Source organism: Aedes albopictus, chromosome 3 (genome assembly GCF_035046485.1).
Source record: "Aedes albopictus strain Foshan chromosome 3, AalbF5, whole genome shotgun sequence".
NCBI lineage: Eukaryota > Metazoa > Arthropoda > Insecta > Diptera > Culicidae > Aedes > Aedes albopictus.
The window spans coordinates 164,347,052-164,372,417 of record NC_085138.1 but is presented as its reverse complement, the minus strand read 5'-3'; the positions used below and the strand labels follow the sequence as shown (position 1 = coordinate 164,372,417).

Sequence of the window (25,366 nt, the reverse complement as noted above, 5' to 3'; positions counted from 1 at the left end):
CCAAGTGGCGTTAGTCCAAGAACCTTACTTTCGTAGGGGAATTTCTATCTAGGAAACCTTGTGAATCCGGTGTTTGCTACTTTCAGTTAAAAATGAAATGGCAAACTCACGTGTCATGCCTCGAGCATGTGTGCTTGTCAACAACGCAATCATTGCTACACTCATCTTTGAACTAACCACTAGAGATGTATGTGCCATCACAATCGATGTATCTGTTGGAAACCTCAACAGTAAATATGTTTACTGTTCGGTTTATTTACCGCATGATGAACCATCCCCTACGGATGCATTCAAGTAAGTCATCGCATACTGCACTTCAGAAGGCCTTCCGTTAATTGTTGGCAGTGATGCTAATGCTCACCATATCATCTGGAGCAGCTCAGATATTGAGAGGCTCCAGTTTGATGGAGTACTTAAGTAGTACAGATCTTGCATTACTTAACATAGGCAACCGCCTAACCTTCATGGTATCTGCTAGAGAGGAAGTGTTAGACATAACTCTTTGCTCTAGTAGAATTAGTCACGAGCTGACCAATTGGCATGTGTCAGATGAAGAATCTTTATCTGACCATCGCTACATTTTTTTGAACATTTAAATGTTACTTCGCAAACATTGCGTTTCAGGAATCCCCGGTCAACAAACTGGGATCTTCTTACTGATTTGGTTCATGGATACTCCCCATCCATTGACACTGACATTAACATTGACACACAGTGATTTAGATGATGCCGTTGATACTACAACGACCTTCATCATGGAAGCTTTTGAAGAAGCATGCCCCCTACGGTCTGTGAAGATCACAAGAGGAACCCCTTGGTGGAACTCTGATCTGGCGAAACTCAGGAAACAATGTAGAAAGAGTTGGAACAGACGATGTTCGGCTGGTTCGAAGGCTTTCAGGTCGGCTCGGAAGGCCTACAGGAAAGCTCGCCGGTCTGCTGAACGATCCGGCTGGAAAAACCTTTGTACAAGTGTTTCCAGTTTGAGTGAAGTCAGTCGGTTAAACAAAATCCTTGCGAAATCTAAAGATTTCCGAGTGAACGAACTTCGTTTGCCAAATGGCGATCTGACTTCCTCTGATGAGGAAGTTCTGGAATGCTTGTTCAGCACACACTTCCCTGGATGTGTGGATATTACATCTTCGGATGAAGCCTCGGCTCGGAGTATTGTAACTATAGAATCGATTGAGTGGGCACTAAATAGCTTTGCTCTTTTCAAATCTCCGGGAGCAGATGGGGTTTATCTTATTTTGCTTCAGAAGGGATTTGCTTATTTCAAACATGCTTTAAAAAATACTTGTTTACAGTTTTGCTACAGGGTATATTCCCAAATCTTGGCGGGATATTACTGTGAAGTTTATTCCGAAAGTGGGTCGTGTGTCGTGTGAAGAAGCAAAGAGTTTCAGACCTATCAGTTTGACCTATTTTCTTCTGAAATGCTTAGAACGCATTGTGGATCATCACATCCGTGATGTTCATCTGGCCAGCGTGCCTCTTCATGTGAACCAACATGCCTATCAATCTGGTAAGTCCACTGTAACTCTTTTACACAAGGTTGTTTACGATATCGAGAAAGCATTCGCTCAAAAGCAATCCTGCTTGGATGTTTCTTAGATATCGAGGGTGCCCTTGACAATGTGCCTTTCGATGCCTTATTGGAAGCCGCACGGAGTCATAGTATATCTCCAATGATTTCCAACGATATCTCTTCTCGACATTGCGTCTAGCAGGGATTAGGAAATTGAGTGTTTGTGGATGCCCCCAAGGGGGAGTCTTGTCACCGCTTTTGTGGAATCTCGTAGCAGATACGCTATTGAGGCAACTCAATAATAGCAGCTTTCCTACTTATGGTTTTGCTGACGACTACCTAGCATTGTTAGTTGGTATGTGTATCACCACCCTTTTCGACCTGATGCAAAGCGCCCTTCAAGTAGTTGAGGGTTGGTGTCGCCAATATGACCTTTCGGTTAATCCGAGTAAAACATCTATTGTTATTTTTACGAAAAGGCGAAACCGTAATGGCGTTCGATCTTTGCGTCTCTTTGATTCTGAAATCGATGTGACTGAACAGGTAAAATACGTTGGAGTCATTCTTGATTCCAAGCTTGTGAGGTGTCCATCACATTGAGGTCAGAATCAAGAAAGCTTGTATGGCCTTCGGGCGATGCCGGCGAATCTTTGGTACAACTTGGGGTCTAAAACCCAAGTATATCAAATGGATTTACACATCTGTTGTTCGGCCAATATTGGCCTATGGATGTCTTGTGTGGTGACAAAAGGGCGAAATGAGAACGATCCAATCTAAGTTAGGCCATCTCCAAAGGATGTGCTTAATGGCGATGTCTGGAGCGTTCTCTTTAACTCCCACGGCGGCGCTCGAAGTTCTCTTTGACGTTGCTCCACTACACATTCATCTCAAACAAGAAGCACTTTCTTGCACTTACCGTCTACGGGTACACGGTCTACAAGAGGAAACTCCTGTGAACCGCACATCAATACACACCTCGTTGCTTCCACTTTTGGTGAATTGGGTCAAAATTATCCTTGCTCCAAGTGGTCTTACAATTGCTTGTAATTTCCCATATATGACATTTTCCACGAAACTCCCTTCCCGGGAAGAGTGGACTTCTGGATATCTGGAAAGAAGTATTGCAGACGGCATCGTATGCTACACTGATGGCTCCCTTCTCGAAGGTCGAGCAGCTGCTGGTGTTTATTCTCGTGAGCTAATGCTGTATCAGTCTTACTCACTTGGTAGACACTGCACCGTTTTTCAGGCCGAAATCTTTGGTCTTATGTGCGGAGTGCAATGAGCACTTCAGCAGCACGTAATGGGCAAAGTAATATACTTCTGTTCAGATAGCCAGGCTGCTATTATAGCACTTGCTTCGGCCAACTCCAGGTCGAAGATAGTTATCGCTTGTCAAACTCAAATCGAGGAGCTGAATTCAGCAAACGCTGTTCACCTTGTATGGGTACCTGGTCATTCTTCCATCGCTGGAAATGAATTGGCTGATGAGTTAGCTCGCACTGGAGCATTACATGACTTCATTGACCATGAGCCAGCTATTCCGATATCGAAGTGTTGGGTAAAGCTTTAGATTCACACCTGGGCTACCACTCAACACAGACAATACTGGAATAGTTGGGCGTCATGTCGTCAAACTAAATTGTATTGTACTGAGCCATCTCCAAGGGTGACGAAGTATCTTACAAATCTGTCAAAGCCGAATTGCAGCATTCTGGTCAAAGCATTGACTGGCCACTGCCGACTCAGCTATCACATGGCGAATATTCAGTAAGCTGATTCATTTGTATGTGGTAGATGTGAATCCGATTATGGAACTTTGTATCATTTGATATATAAATGTCCAGTTTTCGCGCAACTGCGTTTCCGAGTATTCGGTAAATACTTATTAAGTGAAACTGACTTCAGAAACCTGAATCTTCAGGATATTCTGTTGTTCTTAACCCGCTGTGGTAAAGAGCTATAGGCTCTCTTTCGTTTTATGCGTTATTACAGTGCCATTTTCAGGGCGCTGTTTGAACCCATTGTGGTACGCTTATGCGTTAGTACTTTCTTCCAGGGTATTTTTTCCTATTTCCCTACCTGTCCTTATCCCCATCCTTATTTCCTTCCTTTTCCCTCAGGTAGATGATGGAATAGACTATTATTATGGCGATGGCACAAATGTTCCAAATGGAGGATAACGTGCCTCTGTAGCCGGCCTTCTGATACCTGATACCTGGGTCCGACACCAACTCAGAATCCTGATAGTCGGACGTTGATTAGCCGCCCCTAACATGGGGAACAGATGCCCAGGCATGCAGAAGTCAGTCCACGACCAATGTTTCCACCGGGGTTGGTTATCCGATCTTCCCTTACTCGCAGTCTGGCCAGTGCCACGAGGAAGTAGGTACAAAAAGGCTAATGACCTCAATGGGGTCTGTATCACACAATGCCCGGACTTTACCGTGCCTTGACCTTGTTATTGGACCTGGAAGAAAAACAAGTCGTTTCGTGGAGGGTCCTTTGTGAAAAAGAATCGTTCCACACGAGTACGCTGAAAAGCATGTATGCTTTAAAGCGGATAGTTTCAAATTTCAAGGCCTGTCAATCGCTGGTCCAGAACGCTGATGGCGAGAGGGGGGTCTACAGGATCGATGGCTGATGGTTGAATTAAATTATCGTGTTATTTGCATCCGCTTTTCCCCGTGTCGCCAGTGGTTAATCTCTTTTGATGTTGGTGCTGCTGTTGTTGCTGCATGGTACATGGTGGTTCGGTCTGTTGGTGGGTGATGCAAATTAGCAATGCGAATGCCATCGACAACAGTCTGTTAGAATGGGATGGGAGCAATGATGGAAAAATGTGACAGTGGTGCTGTTATCCTTTGACCTAAGCACTTTCAATCGGAGGAGGAAGAGGAGGATGAGTCGTTGCCATTCTGACACAACTGCGAGAAACAGATGATGACACGCTCTCTGTGCAATCAGGTCATGTGGAAACGAATTTCGAGCGTCAGCTGTCGACTGGGGAATTGGACGCAAATGATTATCGGAGTTTGTGGTTTGTCCAATTGTGTGATGATGCGATGCTAGAATTTAAAATAACGCTTGAAAATGATTCACGAAAATAAATTGTTTTTCTACTATGTTGATCAATTGCTTTTTTGTTGAAAGCATTACCATCTACTATAATGGTATAAAGATTTAAACTTCAATTGTGAAATTGTATTGCATATATTCATTTTATCTTTTGTATTCTTGTTTATTATTGGTTTTGTTCATTTTTTAATGTTTCTATTTGCATTCCCGCATATTATTCGCTATCCCAAACCAATAGTTAAACAATTCCTCTTTTTTCTCTATTTCAGGAAACATACCCCGCCACGCCGCCAGTATGGTTTGCAGAAAGTGAAGAAACCAGTATAACAAACGCGGTACAAATACTTACCAACACCAGTGGCCACGATAATCATGTAATAAATCAGGTGAGTTGTAAAGGAAAGAATATGTGCGGCGTAGAGTTATCCTCATTATCCATATCCACCATATCGCATCGGTACATCGCTTGCCCTACTTACATGATTCAATAAGAAAAACTATGTGTGCGATGTGCGATGCTTGAGTATTAGGCCGTCCCTTATTTTGCAAAAAATAGAAATGTTATAAGTTCGTTAGTGGAAAATGATCGTTTTAGCTAAAAAATGATCGTGTCAAAATTTGAAGTCCGTATCTCAAGGCTAAGTGGTCCCTCAAGGGGCCTAAAGTTGTCAAAAAATGTATGGGACCAAAAAAACATGTAAATTTTTTCCACGAAAAAAATACGCTATTCCACTAAAACCGGTGATTTTAGGACCCTAAAGGGCCAAAAATGTTCTTAGATTTGCGATATCTCTACTCGTTTCCAAGATATTGACAAAAAACGACCGAAAAATCAGCATTTTTGACCATTTTTTTTAGATTCCGAAGGAAACCTACCTTATTTTGTTCAATAACTCAAAAACGAGTAGAGATATCGCAATTATAAGCACATTTTTGGCCCTTTAGGGTCCTAAAATCACCGGTTTTAGTAGATTAGCGTATTTTTTTGTCGAAAAAAAAATCATGTTTTTTTGGTTCCATACATTTTTTGACAACTTTAGGCCCCTTGAGGGACCACTTAGCCTTGAGATACGGACTTCAAATTTTGACACGATCATTTTTTAGCTAAAACGATCATTTTCCACTAACAAACTTATAACATTTCTAATTTTTGCAAAATAAGGGACGGCCTATTGAGTATACCACTTTTCCAGCAATTCCTAAGGAGTTGCCAACAATTTCCGGTGTTTACTTTAATACTTGTAGCGCTACGGTAGCTATTTTTTACTATTTCATACCAAGAATCATGATTGTTTACAGAAGATGAACTTGATGTCCCATACTTTCTAAAACAGACTTTTACTACCTTTGGAAGCAAATGCTCTCGTATTCAAATGCTTAATATGTTGCAGTTTTCCACAGATAACGCGATAGTGATGCGAACTTATCAGTCACCATGTACCTACCTTCAACTCGAATGGTGAACCCTTTCTCTGGTTTGCCATCTATACCTACGGTTTTTTTTCGCATCTGTGCGCATCTGTCTGGAACGTGCGCGCTGCTGCAACGGTAGTCATAACAATAACAATAATAGTTATTACATTATATCTAGCGGTATTTGCCATTACCCCATCGAATGGCGCTGACGCGGTACGTGTGATATGGGGGTGATACTTTACCTACTATGTATGAAGTTGATTACTCAATGCTGCTCGCATCGAATTGAATTCATGTGTGATCTGTAACTAGCTGATACGAATACGTACTGCGCTCTAGTTCAATAGTGATAGTTTTAGCATTGAAATAGCATTTACCATAAAATGTATTGATGCATTGTTTTGGTTGTCAAAAAACTAGGGTAGGGTAGCGAACCATTTGGGCAGCGGCCGGTATTTTGGGCACTCTTTGCTATAACTCAGTCAATTCCAAACCCATTGACTTGAAATTATGTACACGGCTAGATACTAAGCGTCTCTCATCGCGTTCCAAAAATGGTGTCAATTGATTCAAAATTGACTGAGTTGTAGCAGAAAAGTGCCCAAATAGGACCCCTACCGAGATGGTTCCAGTTCCCTATCTGTTTAAAGTAAAGTGTTCCCATTTTCATCCCACGCAAAACTGAAGATTTAAGCTCTTTTGTTTTTTTTTTGCAATTTATTGAATATTTTCTGAATAAATATAATGTGCACGATTTTTTTAAATTTCAACTACCACTAGGCAGGTAGAAACTTAAACAAAACGGCATTTAGATTGAATATCTTTGACCAGTTTAACAACTTTTCCAAAGACACTCTGGGTCCTGAGATATGTATATGAGTTTCAATTTCGTAAGTGCTACGTAATTCTTGTGATATTAAAGACAGACGTAACACTGACGCAATTTCCACTCCATATATTTCAAGATCCTTATTATTTTGACAGTTGGTGTCCTCGACAAAGTTGTTTGGCTGGTCAAAAACTTTCAATTGATGGGCCGTATGATTTCAAATCCTTCCACTAGGAGGTGTTAGAGAGCATACACATTTGTAGTTTCGTTCATCTCAGGATCCGGTGAAGCTGTTTGGTATACCAAGGACTTTCAGTTTAATAGCCGTTTGGTTTTAATTTCTGCCGCATCATAGCGCTAGTTGCAAATTTCCAAAAGCATCCTCTCCTCTCCTCTCCTCTTCTTGGCGTAACGTCCTCACTGGGACAAAGCCTGCTTCTCAGCTTAGTGTTCTATGAGCACTTCCACAGTTATTAACTGAGAGCTTCCTCTGCCAATGACCATTTTGCATGTGTATATCGTGTGGCAGGCTGAATACCCGTGCGTTTACCGCCTCGGCTATATGGGCCCAAAAGCATATCAATTTTATTAATTATCTAGAAAACATTCAACAAGCCGTAACTCTGTAAAAATTTCAACGAATCGGTTATTGCTACAAGTTTGGACTTGATTGGTTAGCTCTACACAAAGATGGAGCGCTTCAAGCGCATAATACAACTTTTTCGACTGTTGTTCTATTAACTCTTATATCTTGGAACTAAATGAATCAAATCAAATCAAATTTTGAACATTTATGACTAATATATTGGTCTTTGATTACTATTTGATTCGAATACAATATGTTCAAAGTGAAAAAAGTTCCTTCCAGCTTGTAAAATACTTTTTGAAAAATTCTAATCACTTGACAGTTTTTGCAAAATGGAAACTAGCGTCTTTTAGTGGCGAAATCTCGCATCTAAATGGTAAATCCACTAACACTGCAAGTCCTTGTTTTGTTAAACAGTTTTGCCGAAAAAAACCGTCTCTCTGAGTAATCGGGGTCCTGAGATAAATGAAATTTTAAATTTGATGGAACGCTTTTTGGTGGAATTTAAACCAGTGAACCGATTTACTTTCTTTTAGTCTCATTTGAAAGACATTCTGGAGAACCATACAAAATGTTATATTTAGAACATGTTCTGTATTTGAATTAATTTCATAAAGGTTTTTTTTTTGAATGAGTGTAATCAGTTTCGTACCTTTTAATTCCGCCCTATGTTGCTTATCCTTTGACAGATACGCGTATTTCGACTACCACTTGTAATCTTCCTCCTGGAGTGGATAACTGACACTGAGGAAGATTACAAGTGGTAGTCGAAAAGTCGGTACAAGATCATAAAGGTTGATTTTTCGTGACGTTACGCTTAAAAAACATATAATTTGACCAGCAATTCCTAAGAATTGTATAGTATTTTTTTTATATATTTTTCGAACACTTAACCTAATTTACAGCTCTATTGTCCACTAGGCCACTGCGTGAACGATTGCAATTGGAAGCTGTACATACACATTGTACAGCGCCTAAATGTATTCTATTTCTAATTGTACTACATCGAACTGGTGGTTGCGAGAGGGTCAGTGTCAGCTGCTCTCAGGGGGAAAGAGCAACTGACGAAAGTGCCGGGGCTGGGATCAAACCCATGACCATCTGCTTATGAAGCAAACGTGTAGCCACTACGCCACAGGCCCCGGCATGTAAAGTATTATAATTAAGATTTTTTGAATGCTAAAAAATCTACATACATTCATCTGTTAATGTGCGAAAACTTTTGAAAAAGCAGTGCGTTGGCGTTTAATATACGACAGCTTTGATGAATAGTTTGCCTAATTAAAGCACTTAGGCATCACAATTTTATTGTTAACCTTAACCATCGTTCAATAAATATTTATTTTATTGTTACATTGATATTATATTGAATACATTTTTGGGTGACAAAAGTAATGTAGAATGTTATAAAAATGTGAAACATACCAAAACTCACTTTTGAAAAATGAGTATTGTTGATACAGGGTCCGTAGAATGTGTCATAGTTGTGTTGTTTATTTGTTAGTCCAACTTTAACCCATGCGTATCCAATGTATTTTTTTTTCTTTGAGAATTTTCAATTTAGAAACAACTGTGAAAATATTTTTTATACCGTTTTTTGTAGTCAATGGCATGTTTTCAAAATTGTCTCTTTTTTCTAGGACCAGCCAGAGCCGTAGCGTGGTCCCATGGCGCCCTTGGCAAGCATCCAGATTGGCGCCCCACGACAATTGGGCATTGTTAATTGGCAAAAAAAAAAAAAAAAAAGTGAACTTCTGTTTTCTTTTTTCAACGTTTCTTTAGTTGGATTTTTTTGTTTCATTTATCTCTTAGAGTATTTTCCACTTAACCTTTCGTAACTCGCGTGGTTGACTACCTGCGTCAGCACCACGCTAATGCTGAATACAAAAAGCGAGATTTTTTCAACGTGTTGTACAAAATACAACAGCGCAATCGCTCGAGGGTTTTGAAATGTCGAAATCACTCAAAGGGGTTTTTCCCTCTTTCAAAATTTCAAGTTAAAATAAACAATAACAATAACAATAACAATCGCTCGAGGGTTAATGAAAATTTCGACATCCTCAAACAATTAAAAAAAAATCCATTAACTTTAGGAAAGGTTTGATGGTAGTTGCGACTGCAACTTGGTGTTGACTTTTATTTGTGGCTATTTCAGTCATACAATTTATTGGACGTTACTTGGTCGGTTTTTTTCTAAAGTTTAAACAAAATATTTCCCAGAAAACCTGTAAAAAATGTACAACGAATATAAGACGAATCATGGACATAAAGAAAAACTAGGAGGAAATCCTGAAGAAATTTCTATATGAGTTTTTGTTGAAATTTCTGAATAAAATTTTTCTTGAATCACTAAAGGAACTCCTGCAGGAATATCCGGAGGAATACCTGATGAAAACCCGGCAGACATTTCAGCAAGAATTTACAATGTTATTCATGGATAAATTTTTGCAGGAATTCCTGGAGCAGTTCCTGAAGATATGCCTGTAAACAATGTGGAGAACCATTGGAAGAGTTTCTGCATTCTCGAAGGAATCTCTGAAAAAGTTTCCCTAAAAGGTTTTATGAAGAAATTCCCGGAGGAATTCATGGAATGATCGCAAAAGAAACCTTTGGAGAAGTTTTGAATAAAATCAATGGCAGATTTTCTCACGAAATACCTAGGAAAATTTCTGAGAGAATTCCAAATTTATGATTTTTTGGAAATATCCTATGGGGATGAAAAGCTTTCTAGAGAAATTCTAGCAGAAATTTATGGAGCAATCTATAATGAACATGGATCAAACATGGATTTCTTCTTTCTAAAAGAATCTGTAAAAGATTTTCTGAAGAAAACTGGTTGAATTTCTAAAACAATCTATAGATGACTTTCTAAAAAAACCTGGAAGAATTCCTTAAGGAATTCTCAGGGAAGTTTTGGAGAGTTTCTAAAGAAATTCTTTGAATATTTTCCAGGAAAAAAATAGTGAAATAAATATTGTGAATTAGAAGTATCAACCCTTAGAAGAATTTTTGAAGGAATCTGTGGTAGAATTTCTAAAGGTATCCTTGAAGAAAATAATTTCTGAAATAATTTTGAAAGAATATCTGCAGAAGTTTCTTCAGGAAACTATGGAAGATTATTCAACAAAATGCTTGAAGACAGATCCGGAGGAATCCTTTGAATAGTTCCTGAAAAAAATCCTAGATAACTTCCTGAAAGCCTTCCTGGAGGAGTTTCTAAAGGAATCCTTCGAGAATCCAGGAGAATTTCTTTGAGTTGAGGAAATAGAAACAAAATCTTACTGATAGTTTTTGGGCGGATACGACTTGTAAGGTTTGTGCCAAATTACAAGAGTTTTAAGCCAAAAGAAACATTACCAATTGTATGAACTGAAAAAGTACCATCTGAATATTTTACATTTAAAATTATTTTTGTCAACGCTGTTAAATGTTTGAATAAATGCGACGAATGACCTCGGAAGTAACCTCAATACATTCTCCAGTAAGAATGTTTAGGAATCATTAGAAAGAAACTTTCTATAGAATTTCGAAAGCATATTGTCATTGAAAAAAAGTAGTTTCTCAACATTGTAGTATTCCAAATAAGGCCGGAACAAATCTCATTTTCTTTTTTTGTCATTTTCCTCTCTGACTCGTCAAGGGGGGGCATGATAAATAATAAATGTATTTGATGAAAAATTACCCAAACAATTAGGCAAAATCGTCAAACTCATCGGATTTGTTAAGAAATTTTCTCGATAACTCTAGTTTTACTTCAAAAAATTTAAACTTATTAAATAATTTATTTGTGTCCCCCTTCAAAATGTCAAATTCCGACAAAAATTTTCCGAGGGGGGGGGTGACATAAGAGGAAATCGAAATTCGTGTCAGCCTAATTTAGAAAAATCTAAATTTTTGAGAAATCGGAAGAACGTAAAAAAAATCAGTCTTAGATACTTTAAACAGTGTAATCTTGTTAACATTAATTCTGTTCGCTTTTAGCATCAGGCATTTTCGGCGCCCCTCTGAGGCTGACGCCCTTGGCGGGGGCCAACCTGGCCAACCGCACGCTACGGCTCTGGGACCAGCAATGGAACCGGTTCATGAATTAATGTGTTCCGGGTCTATCCGTTTGGCATAATGCCGTTTGGCTTCAAGTTGTTTGGTATAGGAGCTGTTTGGCTATTAGGCAAAATTTTGAATGAAAGACATAAAGTTGAATATGATCAACCGAAATAATTCTGCTAACGATGGTACCATATCTAACCTTCATTATTTTTCTTGCGTCAAAATTGATGTTCTGCACATGAATTTTTACCATCATTGTCAAAATGACAAATCATTGGAAATGTTTATGCTGTTTGTTGCAATAGTAAGCCTATTTCAAATTAAATAAAATCCAGTCTTCGCAACCTAGTTACAAATTAATTTAAGACATTAATCCATAGTCAAAAGTTGATTCCTTTTTTGGTTTTTGATTTTTTATTAAATAACGAAGCAATATTTTCAAAATCGGGTTTCGTACACATGTAGAGTATGGATCAAGGATTCTTCTGATTTTTTTTTTGTGGTGGAAAATGTTTTTCGTTTTTGCAGAAACCATTTTTGAACAAAATTTCACAAAAAAATGGTTTCTGCAAAAATGGAAAACATTTTCCATCAAAAAAAAAAAAATCAGAAGATTCATACTCTACATGTGTACGAAAACCGATTTTGAAAATATTGCTGCGTTATTTAATGAAAAATCAAAAACCAAAAAAAGAGGAAATGCTTCCAGTTTCGCCTTAAGGTGACTCACGATTGATTTAGACAAAATTCTGAAAGTTACTACGTCCGGGACATTATTTATGCGGCCAGGTTGAGCCTGACAGAGCATAGAACCCAAGAATGTCTTATTTTTCTTTATACTTCGAAATCTAATAAAGTTTGCGGTGCCGCATGATACAATTTGATAACTTGTGGAAATTACTACATTCCTGGGGGCAACCGGAATATATCAGGTGTGGCGAGGTTGATCCCAAGTGCGCAGAAATAATATTTTCCTTTACGATTTGATAAATCATGAAGTATGGGGCGTCGCACGATTGATTTCAGCATCACTGTGAATATAACCACTTCCATGGCGCATCCAGAGCATATCCGGGGTGGCCTGATCACTCCCGAAAGGTCATGGGAGGCTAAAAATACTCTTATCTTTCATATTTCGAAACATTATAAAGTTGAGGTATCGCTTGATTGATTTCGACAACATTCTGAGAATCACTACTCTTTTGAGGGGATACGGATCATGTCACTGCGGAAAGATTGAATGTGAGAGGTCATCGATGCCCAGAAAGACTAAAGCCTGTATCCGCAATAATCGGGACATAGAAATTCAGCAGTAACACTGCAATAAATACATTAAAGTTGCTCAATTTTCTCCTAGTTCCTAGTAACATCTTAAGATTTGTTCATTTCAGCTACAAAATTTCATGTGAATCGGTGCAGTACTTTTTGTTGTAGCAATGAAAGAGTAGGATGTGCGCCATCGAATTAAAATTCAGCCCCTAATTTTGCTTGTCAGCGCTGTAACTTTTGAATTTGACAAAAGAAATGGATGAAATTTTCAACACAAACCTCTCAATCTACATTTGTTGTATAGGCAAAATTTCAAAAAAATCGATGCACTATCAACAATTTTATAGTCGCAACACATATTGGGACTGAACGTGATTTTAGCCCCTCAGATAGCAATTAGTCAGCACCCTTTATTGTTTCGATTGTACTATTGAAAGTACTATACCAATAATCATCAAACTTTGCAGGCATAATATACACATAATTAACTACTTACTGAGAAAATTTCATGAAGATTGGTAGATAAATTCAAAAGTTATGAATAGGCAAACATCGCACATGAAAAACACGAAAAATTTTCACTAACACTCATCTCTCTCAACACCAGGAGCTTTCAAACCAATTGATCAAAGTTGATGAAATTTTGCAAGAAAGTGTCTCGTATAAGTATCATAACTGCTAACGAAATTTCAAAATTATCATCACCGTAAAAGAATCATCTATCATGTGAAAGAAAATTGGTCATGATTGTACAAAATGCTTAAGACCACGTCTGTTTGTTTTTTATCCACAGCTAAAAGTAATGCATCGATTTTAATAAAAATTGACACAAATAATAAACACAAACCAAAGAGTTCTCAGTCAAGTCAAATATTTGGCCAATTTTACCGATTCATTACAGAGCTACAGTCGTACTTCTGTGTCCTGATTATTGCGGATACAGGCTTTATATACTTTCAATGTTCGATAAATCATTAAGTTCATCATTAAGCAACTATTCAGTACCCTTGTTATTTGTAATTTTCTTCAATGAAGCAGCATCTTCGCTTGGTTTCAAATGCAAGCTCGTTTACGCTGACGATGATCTCAAGGTCTACATGGTGTTGCAATCCATAGAAGACTGCCTTCGTCTGCAAACCTAGATCAACATGTTTGCTCAATGGTGCGAGGAAAACAAGCTTGTTATCAGCGTGCCTAAATGTCAAGCGATGACTTTGAACCGCACTAAGGACCCCATAATGTTCGACTACTACATCAATGGCTCCATTCTCAAAAAGTTTTGTTCGACTCGCAGTAGGAGTCTCCAGTGGCGCGACCCCTTGCATCTTCCAGGATGTTCGTTTGCTCAATCTGGAAACTCTTGACAGAAGAGCAAAATTCAACAGGCTGCATTCGTTGTAAATCTCGAAGTAGTGATATCGACTGCGTAAGACTCCTGTCACTAATCGACTTCCATGTACCTGGCAGGATGCTAAGACAGCGAAGTCTAATGCAAACCGGATTACATCGTACTTTGTATGCAACCAACTAATTTTTGCTATGATCCTCATGTTCAACAACGTGGAATCAACTTTTGACTATGGATTAATGTCTTAAATTAGTTTGTAACTAGGTTGCGAAGACTGGATTTTATTTAATTTGAAATAGGCTAACTATTGCAACAAACAGCATAAACATTTCCAATGATTTGTCATTTTGACAATGATGGTAAAAATTCATGTGCAGAACATCAATTTTGACGCAATAAAAATAATGAAGGTTAGATATGGTACCATCGTTAGCAGAATGAGCGCAAATTATTTCGGTTCATCATATTCAACTTTATGTCTTTCATTCAAAATTTTGCCTAATAGCCACTAGAAGAAGAAAACTTAAATGTATTCTCCCAATTCTTATTTCTCGAAGACAGTAGCACAGGATGCTTATTGAGAAGCAGACATAATTCTCATTGTATATGGTCAAAAAAAGTTCACTATGTTTCGTAATAAATATTGTTAGCTAAGTTATCAATCAGCGGACACATGTTCGAAACCTGTGGAAAGCAAATTGTTATTTGTGACGTTTCTTTATCATTCCTTATAGTGTTTTGGCAAAGGAAAAGCAGAAGAATCTTTTGTTTTTACTTTTTGTCGGTAATGGATAGATCATCTTATAAATTTCTTTCAATGCATAGAATAACGTATGGCATTTGTAAACTGAACGAGCGATTTCATACAATGAAACAAAATATCTGACAGATGGTTTGGTCATCTCTAAACAACTGTTTGCACCATCTCATACACGATGATTCTGAAATTGCAGTTCAGCAGACCATTCATTCATGTGGAGAATATGAATCATAATAAATAACTGATTAAGGCTTAAACCCATATCACTCTTTTTATTATCAAGCGTTATCTACTACCTACAAAAACAAATCCAAAAGTGACACGATAAAGCAAATTCTACATCCAATGCCTTGTTGTTGAAAGTCAGTGCAATAGGGAAAGGGATGCATAAGACTAATTTGATGGGAATGCTGCACAGAGCGGAAAGATCAGAGGTTTTTTCGTTGATAAAATCACCCCCATTGCATCATGTTTTTCATGTTTTATCAATCTGATTGAATGGATCGAAGCTCGCTGATAAATGTCACAAAAAGTTTGAGGAACGCCAAAATGTACGGTAATTTAAAACGAGGTAAGATGTGTCACCGGAAATGTCACATTTATCGTTGTTGACCACACGTGCAAAAGCGATTGAGTTCAACGCTTATCAGGGAGGTATTTGTTGCAAATTTTTGAAAGAGGGTTCCAGTGCACGGTGTGTTTATAGAGCAACTTTTAAACAAAAAAATAAGTAAGTCTGAAATTTTGCCTAATGATACTTTGGGCCATTCCCTTCAATTTGCTGGGTCGGAGGAAAACATCCATCGGGGGGTCTAGAACAAAAATTTTTTTTGAAGGTTTTTTATGCAAAAACAGTTAAAAGCGCATATTGTTAATTATTGCATCTCCTACAAACAGTCACAACTTGTTTGTCTTTGAAGATAGAACCATAAAAAATTCAGGCATTTCGAAGTAGCATGCGTAGATGACTGTGTGAAAATTTCATTGAAATATGTTTAATGGTTTTCAAATAATACCAAAACTATCAAACGCATTCTAAAATACTAAGCTTAGTAGCAAAAGTCCAACAAAATATCTATATATTTTTTTATATAATAATACATGAAAAATATTTAATTCTAAGCACCTTGAGTCATTATAATGGCGGTACTGTGAAAACTTGATTTTCAAATGATGAACAGATACAAAGTCAAATACATGAAAGGAAAACACGCACACTGCCATTATGTAGCTTTTCAACTAAAGTATTAATTATTTATTTCAAGAGCGTGGTTTTGCGTATACATGTTTATTTTTTCCATTTCTTAATAATTAAGGTCTTATCTAAATATCAAATTGCAAGCGAAAAGCTTTACGGGAGCGTAGCCCAATAATTTGGATTACAAAAAAAAACTGTTTGTTATTTTTTCGAAAGATATAGTTTTATGTTGAAAATATTCTACTAGTAAACAACGCCATAACAATGATCAACCACTTTTCCTCATGCTTGGAGGTTTTAAATTACACAGAACATATTTTTTAAACATCATATACAAATCGATAAGACTACTGAAGCCATTGTTATCAAATTGCCTATTTTCATGCTTAATGTAGAAACATTTTCAATAAGTACTCCGTTATTTCAACTATTCTTTCAGTACTTATTATCAGTTATTTGTTTATGAATGGTGGCATAAGCAATAAGCATCATATTGCTATTAAATTCAAAGACAAACTTAAGTTTAGGTCTAACAGCTATGTCAAATATCGTGGAATAATCCGGAAACTATGTTTGGTACCGTAAAGTTGCCCTTGATCGAATATTGCCCAACTTAATACTGTTTTGAATTCGGTTCTCGTTATTGTGTTCTTCAATCAAGACAGTGTTTTAATGTAGACTTATACCCACAACTTCAAAGTTAATACATATGAGGTCTTTAACAGGTTTACCTTGTTTTTATTGTTTGACTAAGGTGGAATACTATTTAATTTTGAGCTTGTAAACATAAGTTTCAAAAATATTTAGTTTCTGTACTTTTTCCTTAAAACAGAGATGTTTCCCAATCCTCGAGTGCTTTTCTTGGCTTACCAATTAACATTTAAATATTTTTTTGGGGAAGGCCGACATGCTCAGCAATCATGATAATTGTGTTTATTATAGGATTCGTAATAGAGGCATTCTTGTACTTGTGAACATGTATACGCAAAACCACGTTCTTGAAATAAATCATTAATACTTTATTGAAAAGCTACATAATGGCAGTGTGTGTGTTTGACTTATGTATTTGACTATGTATCTGTTCATCTTTTGAAAAACAAGTTTTCACAGTACCGCCATCATAATGACTCAAGGTGCTTAGAATTAAATATTTTTCATGTATTATTATATTAAAAATTATATAGATATACTAGCTGACCCGGCAAACCTTGTATTGCCCTTTTTATTGCTCCAAGAATTAATAGGGGTACTCACTAAACAGATTAAATTGCTGCGTAAGCCATGCTTTTCTGCATATTTGAAATGCTTCATGATTATTCGAATGAAATAATCAAAGATTGCTTTAGTGATCGCGATGTTTAATTAGTTTAATCAGTTTACGCTGTTAAGTGAATCCCCCTAATATCTCCTGGGATTTTTCCAAGGCATCATCCAAGAACTCATTCCAGGACTCCACCGGGAATACCTCCATATATTTCTCTAGGGATGCTTCCATGTATGTATAACTTCAAATTTTTTGAAGAATTGATCCGGAGACTTCTCCATGAATTCCTCCAAGAGTAACTGCAGGTATCCTAAAGAAAATCTTAAAAAAAAAACTCCAGAAAGTTCTCCAAGGATTCCTCTAGGAATACCTCCATGCTTTTTTTCAAGAATTCCTATAGAGATTCTTCTAGGAATTCCGATTTTTTTATATTCCTTCAGGAATTCCTATGAGTCTTGGTCAGGGATTCTCTAAGGATTCATCTACGAATTCCTCCATTAATTACTCCGGGGATTCATCCTTTCATTTCTCCAGTCATGCCTCCAGGGATTCGTGCTGATTTTTTTTTTCAGAAATTACTACAGAAATGCTTTCTGGGATTTCTTCAAACACTCCATTAATTTCTCCGAGAATTTATCCAGGAAATCATCCACAGATTCTATCAGATATTCCTCCAGATAGACCTTCAGGAAGAACTGTAAGGATTCCTCCAGAGCAAGCTCCAGAGATTCTTCCAAGAATTACTCCAGGAACTTTTGCAGGATTTCTTGGAGGAATATCGTGAGAAATTGCTGGATAAATCTTTGGAGGAACTCCTGGACGAATATAATGGGAAATTCTGAAGAAATCTCTTCGGTATTCCCAGAGAAACCATATAGAAATTCATGGAGTATTTTGTGGAAGAAGCCCTCGGCAAATTCCTGGAGAAATCTCCAGATGAATTCCTTAAGAAATCCTGGATGAATTTTGGAGGTTTCCTTGCGAGATTCCCTGAAGGATTTCATGGAGCAATCCCTAAGGCAATCTCTGAAAAAGTCTCTAGATAAGTTCCTGAATAAATTCCCGTTGGAACACCTAGGGAAATTTCTGGAGAAATCTCTGAATTTTTTTTTGGAGGAATCCCTGATGACATTCCTGGTGAAATCTATGAAAAAAAAAATCCTGGAGGAATCCATGAAGAAATACCTGAAGGCCTGAAGGAATATTTAGATTAATTCCTGGAGAAAACCTTGGAGGAATTCCTAGAGGATTCTCTGGAGTGATCCCTAGAGCATGGTTCCGCAAACTGTGGGGTCGCGACCCCCCAGGGGGGTCGCCGGCCTTCATCCAGGGGGTCGCGAGGGACAGTTGAATATTTTACTGTAACAGACAACATATGAGAGAATTTCTGTGGTGGTACGTTTGCTGGCCAAAGGGGGTCGCGCATCTGAAAATTGGGGAACCTATGCCCTAGAGGATTTTCTGATGCAATCTTTAGATGAATTCCTGGATGATTCACTGTAGTGATCCTTGGAAAAATCCTTGGTGGGAAAAAGGGTGAAATTCCTGAAGGAATCCCTGGAGAAGTTTTTTGGTAGCATCCCTAGAGGATTTATTAGAGGAATCCCAGAACTCCTAAAAAAAATCCTAGAGGAACTGCTAAAGGAAACCTGAATTCTGAAAATAAAACTTCAGAAATCGCTATGGGAATTTCTGGAAAAATCTTTTGAAGATTCTCTTGATGATTTCCAGGTGGAATCCTGAAAACTACAATATCAATATCTACGCAAAACAGAAACCAAAAATCATTCGATTGGTTCAAAATTTACTCTTTTTGAAAAAAAAAGTTTTGAACAAAATTGATTTTTTAACAACCTATCATAGAAGTGGTCTCCTTTATGTCGATAAAGAACTAACTACAATCCCACCAAGTGTTACGACATTTTGAGTTGAACTAATAATAATTTCCTTACGAATATCATTTAGTATCAGATTCCAACAGCACGATACTTGAAATGTTACTCTTCAAAGTATGGTTCATCCAACTGAAAAACGTCTGATCAATTTCGACCCAGAGACCAATTTGTCCCCGGTTTACGGTACCACATATTGCGAAGAACTGACATGCTTTTGCAGTGCAAATGCTCAAAACTTGGTAGTGAATAAATATGAAAATTCGCGATTGAAATCATCAACATTTTGACCATTTTTAGAGCAATTTAGCCACGTTAAAATTTCATCATGGTGCATTTACCTGCATTATTTCCATCGACTGTGGTTTAGGGGAGCACCAGAGCAAACTGTATGGCCGAATACCGGGCTTCTCAATTCACTTCCCCACGTAAATCTTGGATCGACTGCCTGTTTTCGGTGGAAACTTGGTTCTATGGCCATTCTTTTATATGAAACTGAAAGTTCACAAACAATTATTATTCGCATACCATCTAAAACCACTGTAAATGTCAGCTTTGCTTAGCTTAAACGCCCGTTCTTGCACACATTATAGGAACTTTCAGAGGCTCAAAGTCGGAAGAGGGTTTATTGTCAATTGCCGAGAAACGATTTCTATACACGGCACTCTAGATCACTTTTAACGTGTTTGTGGGCAGCTCCGAAGGGACGTCCCCCGCAAAGTCATTTGTATGGGAGCCCCCCGTTCCAGAGACCGGAGCGGTCCCGCACCAAGCTAAGAACCTTCCCCGGCCCCAAAAATACCCACATACAAAGTTTCACACCGATCGGTCCAGTAGTTTTCGAATCCATAGCGGTCAGACAGACAGACAGACAGACAGACAGACAGACAGACAGACAGACAGACAGACAGACAGACAGACAGACAGACAGACGGAAATTCATTTTTATATATATAGATTGTTGAACATTTGCTACTAAGCTTAGTATTTTAGAATGCATTTGATAGTTTTGGAAACCATTCAACATACAGTTTCTTACCGATTTTGGCAACACGAGGTGAATTTAATGTTGCCAATCTGGGGTGTTGCCAAAATCGGTAAAAAAAATTTGTGGATAATTTTCAACTTTTATGCGTCAATTTGGCTTATATTATAAATATGGACTATTCACAAGCTATAAAACGATCCATGTAGGTGACGTTCATAAATTACGTCATGATTTGTAAAATTTTCGATTTTGGAAAATTTAATGAATTTTGACTTTTTAAAGAAAAGTAAGGATAAAATAACACTACATTTGCAAATACAAACGATTTTTCGGTAAAAATTTTTGGTCAAAATTTTTTGTTGCCAAAATCGGTAAAAAATTGTTGCCAAAATCGGGTGTTGCCAAAAACGGGTGTTGCCAAAATCGGGAAGGAAATGTTGCCAAAAACGGGTGTTGCCAAAATCGGGAGTAGACAAAAACGGGTGTTGCCAAAATCGGTAAGAAACTGTATTTCAATGAAATTTTCACACAGTCATCTACGCATACTACTTCGAAACGCCTGAAATGTTTATGGTTCTATCTTCAAAGACAAAAAATTTGTGACTATTTGTAGGAGATGCAATAATTTACAATATGCGCTTTTAACAGTTTCTGCATGAAAAACCTTCAAAAAAAAGTTTTGTTCTAGACCCCCCGATGGATGATTTCTACCGACCCAGAAAATTGAAGGGAATGGCCCAAAGTATCATTGGGCAAAATTTCAGACTTACTTATTTTTTTATTATAAAGTTGTTCTACACAACACACCGTGAGTGGTTTTCTTTTTCTGTCACCTTTAATAATCCTTACCTATCGAAACATACAACTTATATAACATTTGCTTTGTATTGAATCTTCGTAGTTGATGTTCCAAATTTGGAGTCTACATTTTCCAATACCTTAAGCTGCAATTAATATTGTAAAAATGCATTTCCATCCTTCCAGGTCGAAATACTGTTACGAGAACTCTGCCGATTACACACAGTCCCGCTACCTCCCGATCTGGACAACCTCATGATGCCGTTCCAACCGTACGCACCTGGTACCCCCTCGCCCTACCTGGCCGCCCACGGCCATCAGCTGCACCACCATCAGCTCCAACAGCAACATCAGCAGCAGCAGCAGCAGCAACAACAGCAACAACAGATCGACGAGCTCGATTCAGACTGTGATGACATCGAAGACGATGTGGCGGAGGAAAGCGACCAGGACAGCGAAGCGGAAGAGGATCTTCCCCTCGAGATGGACGACGGACGAAATGCTGCCAAGGTAAGGATATGACTTCTGCTGCGCGTATTTTATCCTCATCGGGATTTCCCAGAAACCGAAAATGAAAAAAAAAACGTTATGTCTATTGCCGTAGGGGGGAGACAATGAAGAGTGACACACTTTTTCGCCACCCTTATCGTGTGGCCTATTTTGTGCAGCTCGTTTCCGTTCGCTGACTGGGCTGGCTGGCTGGCTCTGGCTGGAGATGGTATCGTCATCACCTGTACCTTCGCATTCGTCCGTGTTCGGCTGTTTGTGCTGGTTGAAGGTCGTACCTTTTCCTCCTCTAGCTCATTTATCTACTAGCCGAAAAGTATCAGCCAGCTCATAAATAAAACAATAGTCGCTCGCAATTGGGTTTTTAAATAAAGAAAAATTTAATGATTTTATATTTTTAAACGAAAGAGCACGTTTTTCTGAGCCATTATGATTTTTTTCAGATTTTTTGAACTTTGTTTTGATACCTAAAACCAATTTCAAAGCATTTTTTCCAAATCACCTTTTGACAGCTGGGCAACTGTTTGACAGCTCCGCCCAGTACAAAATTCGACGAGGGGTGATTCATCAAATCACTCCCATACAAACTTCAAATTGATTTTTAAATAGGTTCCCGGGCACCAAAATTCATGAAAATTTGGATTTCGGCTCAGTTTGACATGCACATTCAGAATATAGAATTATCTCAACACCGTTAAAGAAGCCAATTATTATTAAACTAAGAGCACTGGTTCGGGGCTTTACAGCGGCAGAGCATTGAAATTCGTATATTTTGCACGCTGCATTATGCTGGTGGTGGCATGATGATCCAACCTTCATCAATGTTTTTTTTTGGTTCAGTCAGATGCATAATAGGATGCCCCAAAAAGTAATGTTCGGAGTCATGACTCTTCTTCCTTTTCTTGGAATGCGTACCAACTGGGATAAACCCTGCTTCTGGGCTTAGTGTTCAATGAGCACTTTCACAGTTATTAAGGTGAAAAAGAAAAAGCCGTTAACAAGAACTTCGTTCACAGATTTCTTCAAGAACTTCCATGGGTTTCTTCAGGAATTTCTCCATGGTTTTTTTCATGCTTTATTTCAGGGATTCCGCCATAAATTTTTCATGGATTCCTTCAGACATTTGTCTAGAGATTCCTTAAGGGATTCCTCCATGGATTCCTTCAGAAGTTCCTCCAAGGATTCCTTCAGGAGTTTCTCCAGGGATTCTTTCGGGAATTCTTCATGGGGTTCTTTCAGGGATTCCTTCTGAAGTTCCTACAGGGATTCATCCAGGAGTTCCTCCAGAGATTCCTTCTGGAACTCTTCACGGGGTTCTTTCAGGAATTCTTCCAGGGACTCCTTCAGGAATTCTTTCAGCAGAGATTCCTTCAGAAACTCCTCCAGGGATTCCTTCGAGAATTCTTCCAGAAATTCCTTCAGAAACTCTTTTAGGCATTTTTTCAGGAATTTCTTCAGAGATTTCTACAAAAATTCTTCCTTCAAGTCAAGCTCCAACTGGTCTGGCCATCGTGCTCTCTGCACTCCATGCCTTCTTGTGCCTACCGGAGCAGTCGCGAATACAAATTTTGTAGGGTTGTTGCCCGGCATTCTTGCAAGATGCCCTGCCCACCTTATCCTTTAGGCGTTGGTCATCTTCTGGATGTTGGATCCGCCATAGAATGCAGCAAGCTCGTGGTTCATCCTTCTGCGCCACACATCATTCTGTTGCACAAAGACGAAAATCGTCCTTAGCACGTGTCGCTCAAAAACTCCGAGTGTTTGTAGGACCTCCTCGAGCATGGTGCATATCTCGTGTCCGTAGAAGATCACCGGTCTTATTAGCGTTTTGTACATGATGCATTTGATGCGGGGGTAGATCTTTTTAGACCACAGTTTCTTCTAGAGCTCGTAGTAGGCACGACTTCCACTGATGATGCGCCTTCGAATTTCACGACTGATATTGTTGTCAGTCGTTAGAAGAATTCGAGGTAGAAGAATTCCTTCATCACCTCGAAGGTATCCTCGTCTATCGTGACATTACTACCTAGACGAATCCGGTTTCGTTCGGTTCCGCCTACCAGCATGTATTTTGTTTTTGACGCATTCACCACCAGTCCAACTTTGCTCTTCGCGTTTCAGTTGAAAGATTCAGATGTGGTTGGGTTTTGCAGATGTTTCAGAGCATTTCACATGCGCTTCTGGAATCCGTGAGTATCACCGTTTCAGAGTAGCTTTTAAAGTGACATGTCACATGGGCACATTTTAACTGCTTCCCTTATTGCTATCAGCTCTGCGTTCGTAATGCTTGTGTTTGGGGTGATCTTCTCTGTCACATGTTCTCCATAAGCTATTTCCAAGTCTGCGATCGCCGTGCCTGCCTTGTTTTTAGCTGCATCCGTGTAGATCTTGCTTGAGTTTTTGTACCGTGTGTTCATGAGTTCTTTGACTGCGTTTTGCGATCTTAGCTGGTTGACGTCTGTTTTCACTCATCCCCGGAACATTGCTGTGAACTTCTTCCTTTTTGCTTTTCGTTGATCGTTGATTGCTAGTTGTTCCAAGATTTCCTCGTGTTCCATTGCTAGTTGCGTTGAGTAGGTTCCGTTTCCTTTTTTCGTTTGGGTTGCTTTTTTCAGAATTTTTTGTTCGGGTTACTTCCAAGTAGTGTCTTTATCGAGTTTGGGGCCGTCTCTAGCTTGTTTTTATGCGTTTGTGCTGCGTTACCATATACTTGCGACCCGTATTCCAGTTTCGACCGAACTATTACATTCCCTATTTTGAGCAGCATTTCTGGGTTAGACGGGCTGGTTTTATTTGCTAGCATTTTTAGCAAGTTTATACTCTTCTGCGCGTTCGTTTTGACGGTCTCGATGTGTTTTCTGTAGATCAGCGTTCTATCTATGGCGTACCCTAGGTGTTTATAAGTGTTTTGAAGCCCGATTTATTCTACTTTACCTCTCAGTGTGGCTCTGTCGTCAGGTAGTCTACTTATTAAGTTGATTGCCGCACATTTTGCTGGATTTATTCGAAGTCCATTTTCATGGCAAGCTTTCCCAAGAAGCGGTTGGCTTTACAAACTGCTTCGTACCCTTTTCCTACGATGACCACAGCGAAGTTGTCCGCGTATTGTGTTAGTGTTACTTCTTCCTTTTGATGTTGGTGCAGGTCAGCTATATACAAATTGAACAGTACCGGGGAAAGAGGGCATCCTAGAGGTGCTCCTATGTTCACCACCGTTTCCCCTATTGTTTCTGCTGCCGTGATGACAATTTGTCTCTCTTTCAGGTATTCAAAGATACATCTCCTTATGTCCGCCTGTATTACAGCGTCGCCGAGCATTTTCAGGAGAATCTACCCAGCGACCCCATCAAAAACTTTGCTCACGTCCATATACATACACAGCTTTTCTTGTTAATTGTGGCCTGAGTGCTCGTTTCTAAAGCCGAAGAACAGTGGTGGTATGAGGTTTTGTTCTCTTGCGAGTTTTTATAGTCGGTCTTTTACGAATGTGTTGAATATTTTGAGGAAAACGTTCATCAGAACTATTCCTCTCTTGGATGCAATATTGTCCGGATCCTTGTTCAGTTTTTGTATCAGTATCAGTTTGCTCGTTTTCCGCTTCTCCGGTATCTTTTTTGTTCTACAAGTTATGTTGAGTTGGTTGCATACTTCGCATAGGATGTTGAGTTTCTGGTTCCTCAGTATTCAGTAGGAGATGTCCAATCCTGGTGAAGAGTGATCTATCTTCCCTCTGAGTATGCTCTAGAACTCCTCGAAGCATAGTATTTCTTGTATCGAATTGCCTTCTGTCAGTTGCCGTGTCGTGTACCTCAGGTCTCCCTGTTTTTCTTCATAGTTACTTTTGACGAAGTCCTCTGC

At 38.6% G+C, this 25,366-nt stretch overlaps 1 protein-coding gene across 4 annotated transcripts in view; it reads left to right on the top strand.

Moving 5' to 3' along the window:
* The window catches only part of LOC115260119 (ubiquitin-conjugating enzyme E2 Q2), a 100,542-nt gene that overhangs the window by 54,339 nt on the left and 20,837 nt on the right, over positions 1 to 25,366 (top strand). For all 4 annotated transcript variants that reach the window (XM_062859282.1, XM_062859284.1, XM_062859283.1 and 1 more), the window contains 2 exons: positions 4,876 to 4,992; positions 21,188 to 21,511. In XM_062859282.1, coding sequence (XP_062715266.1) covers positions 4,876 to 4,992; positions 21,188 to 21,511 — 441 coding nt within the window. The remainder of the gene's footprint in view (positions 1 to 4,875; positions 4,993 to 21,187; positions 21,512 to 25,366) is intronic.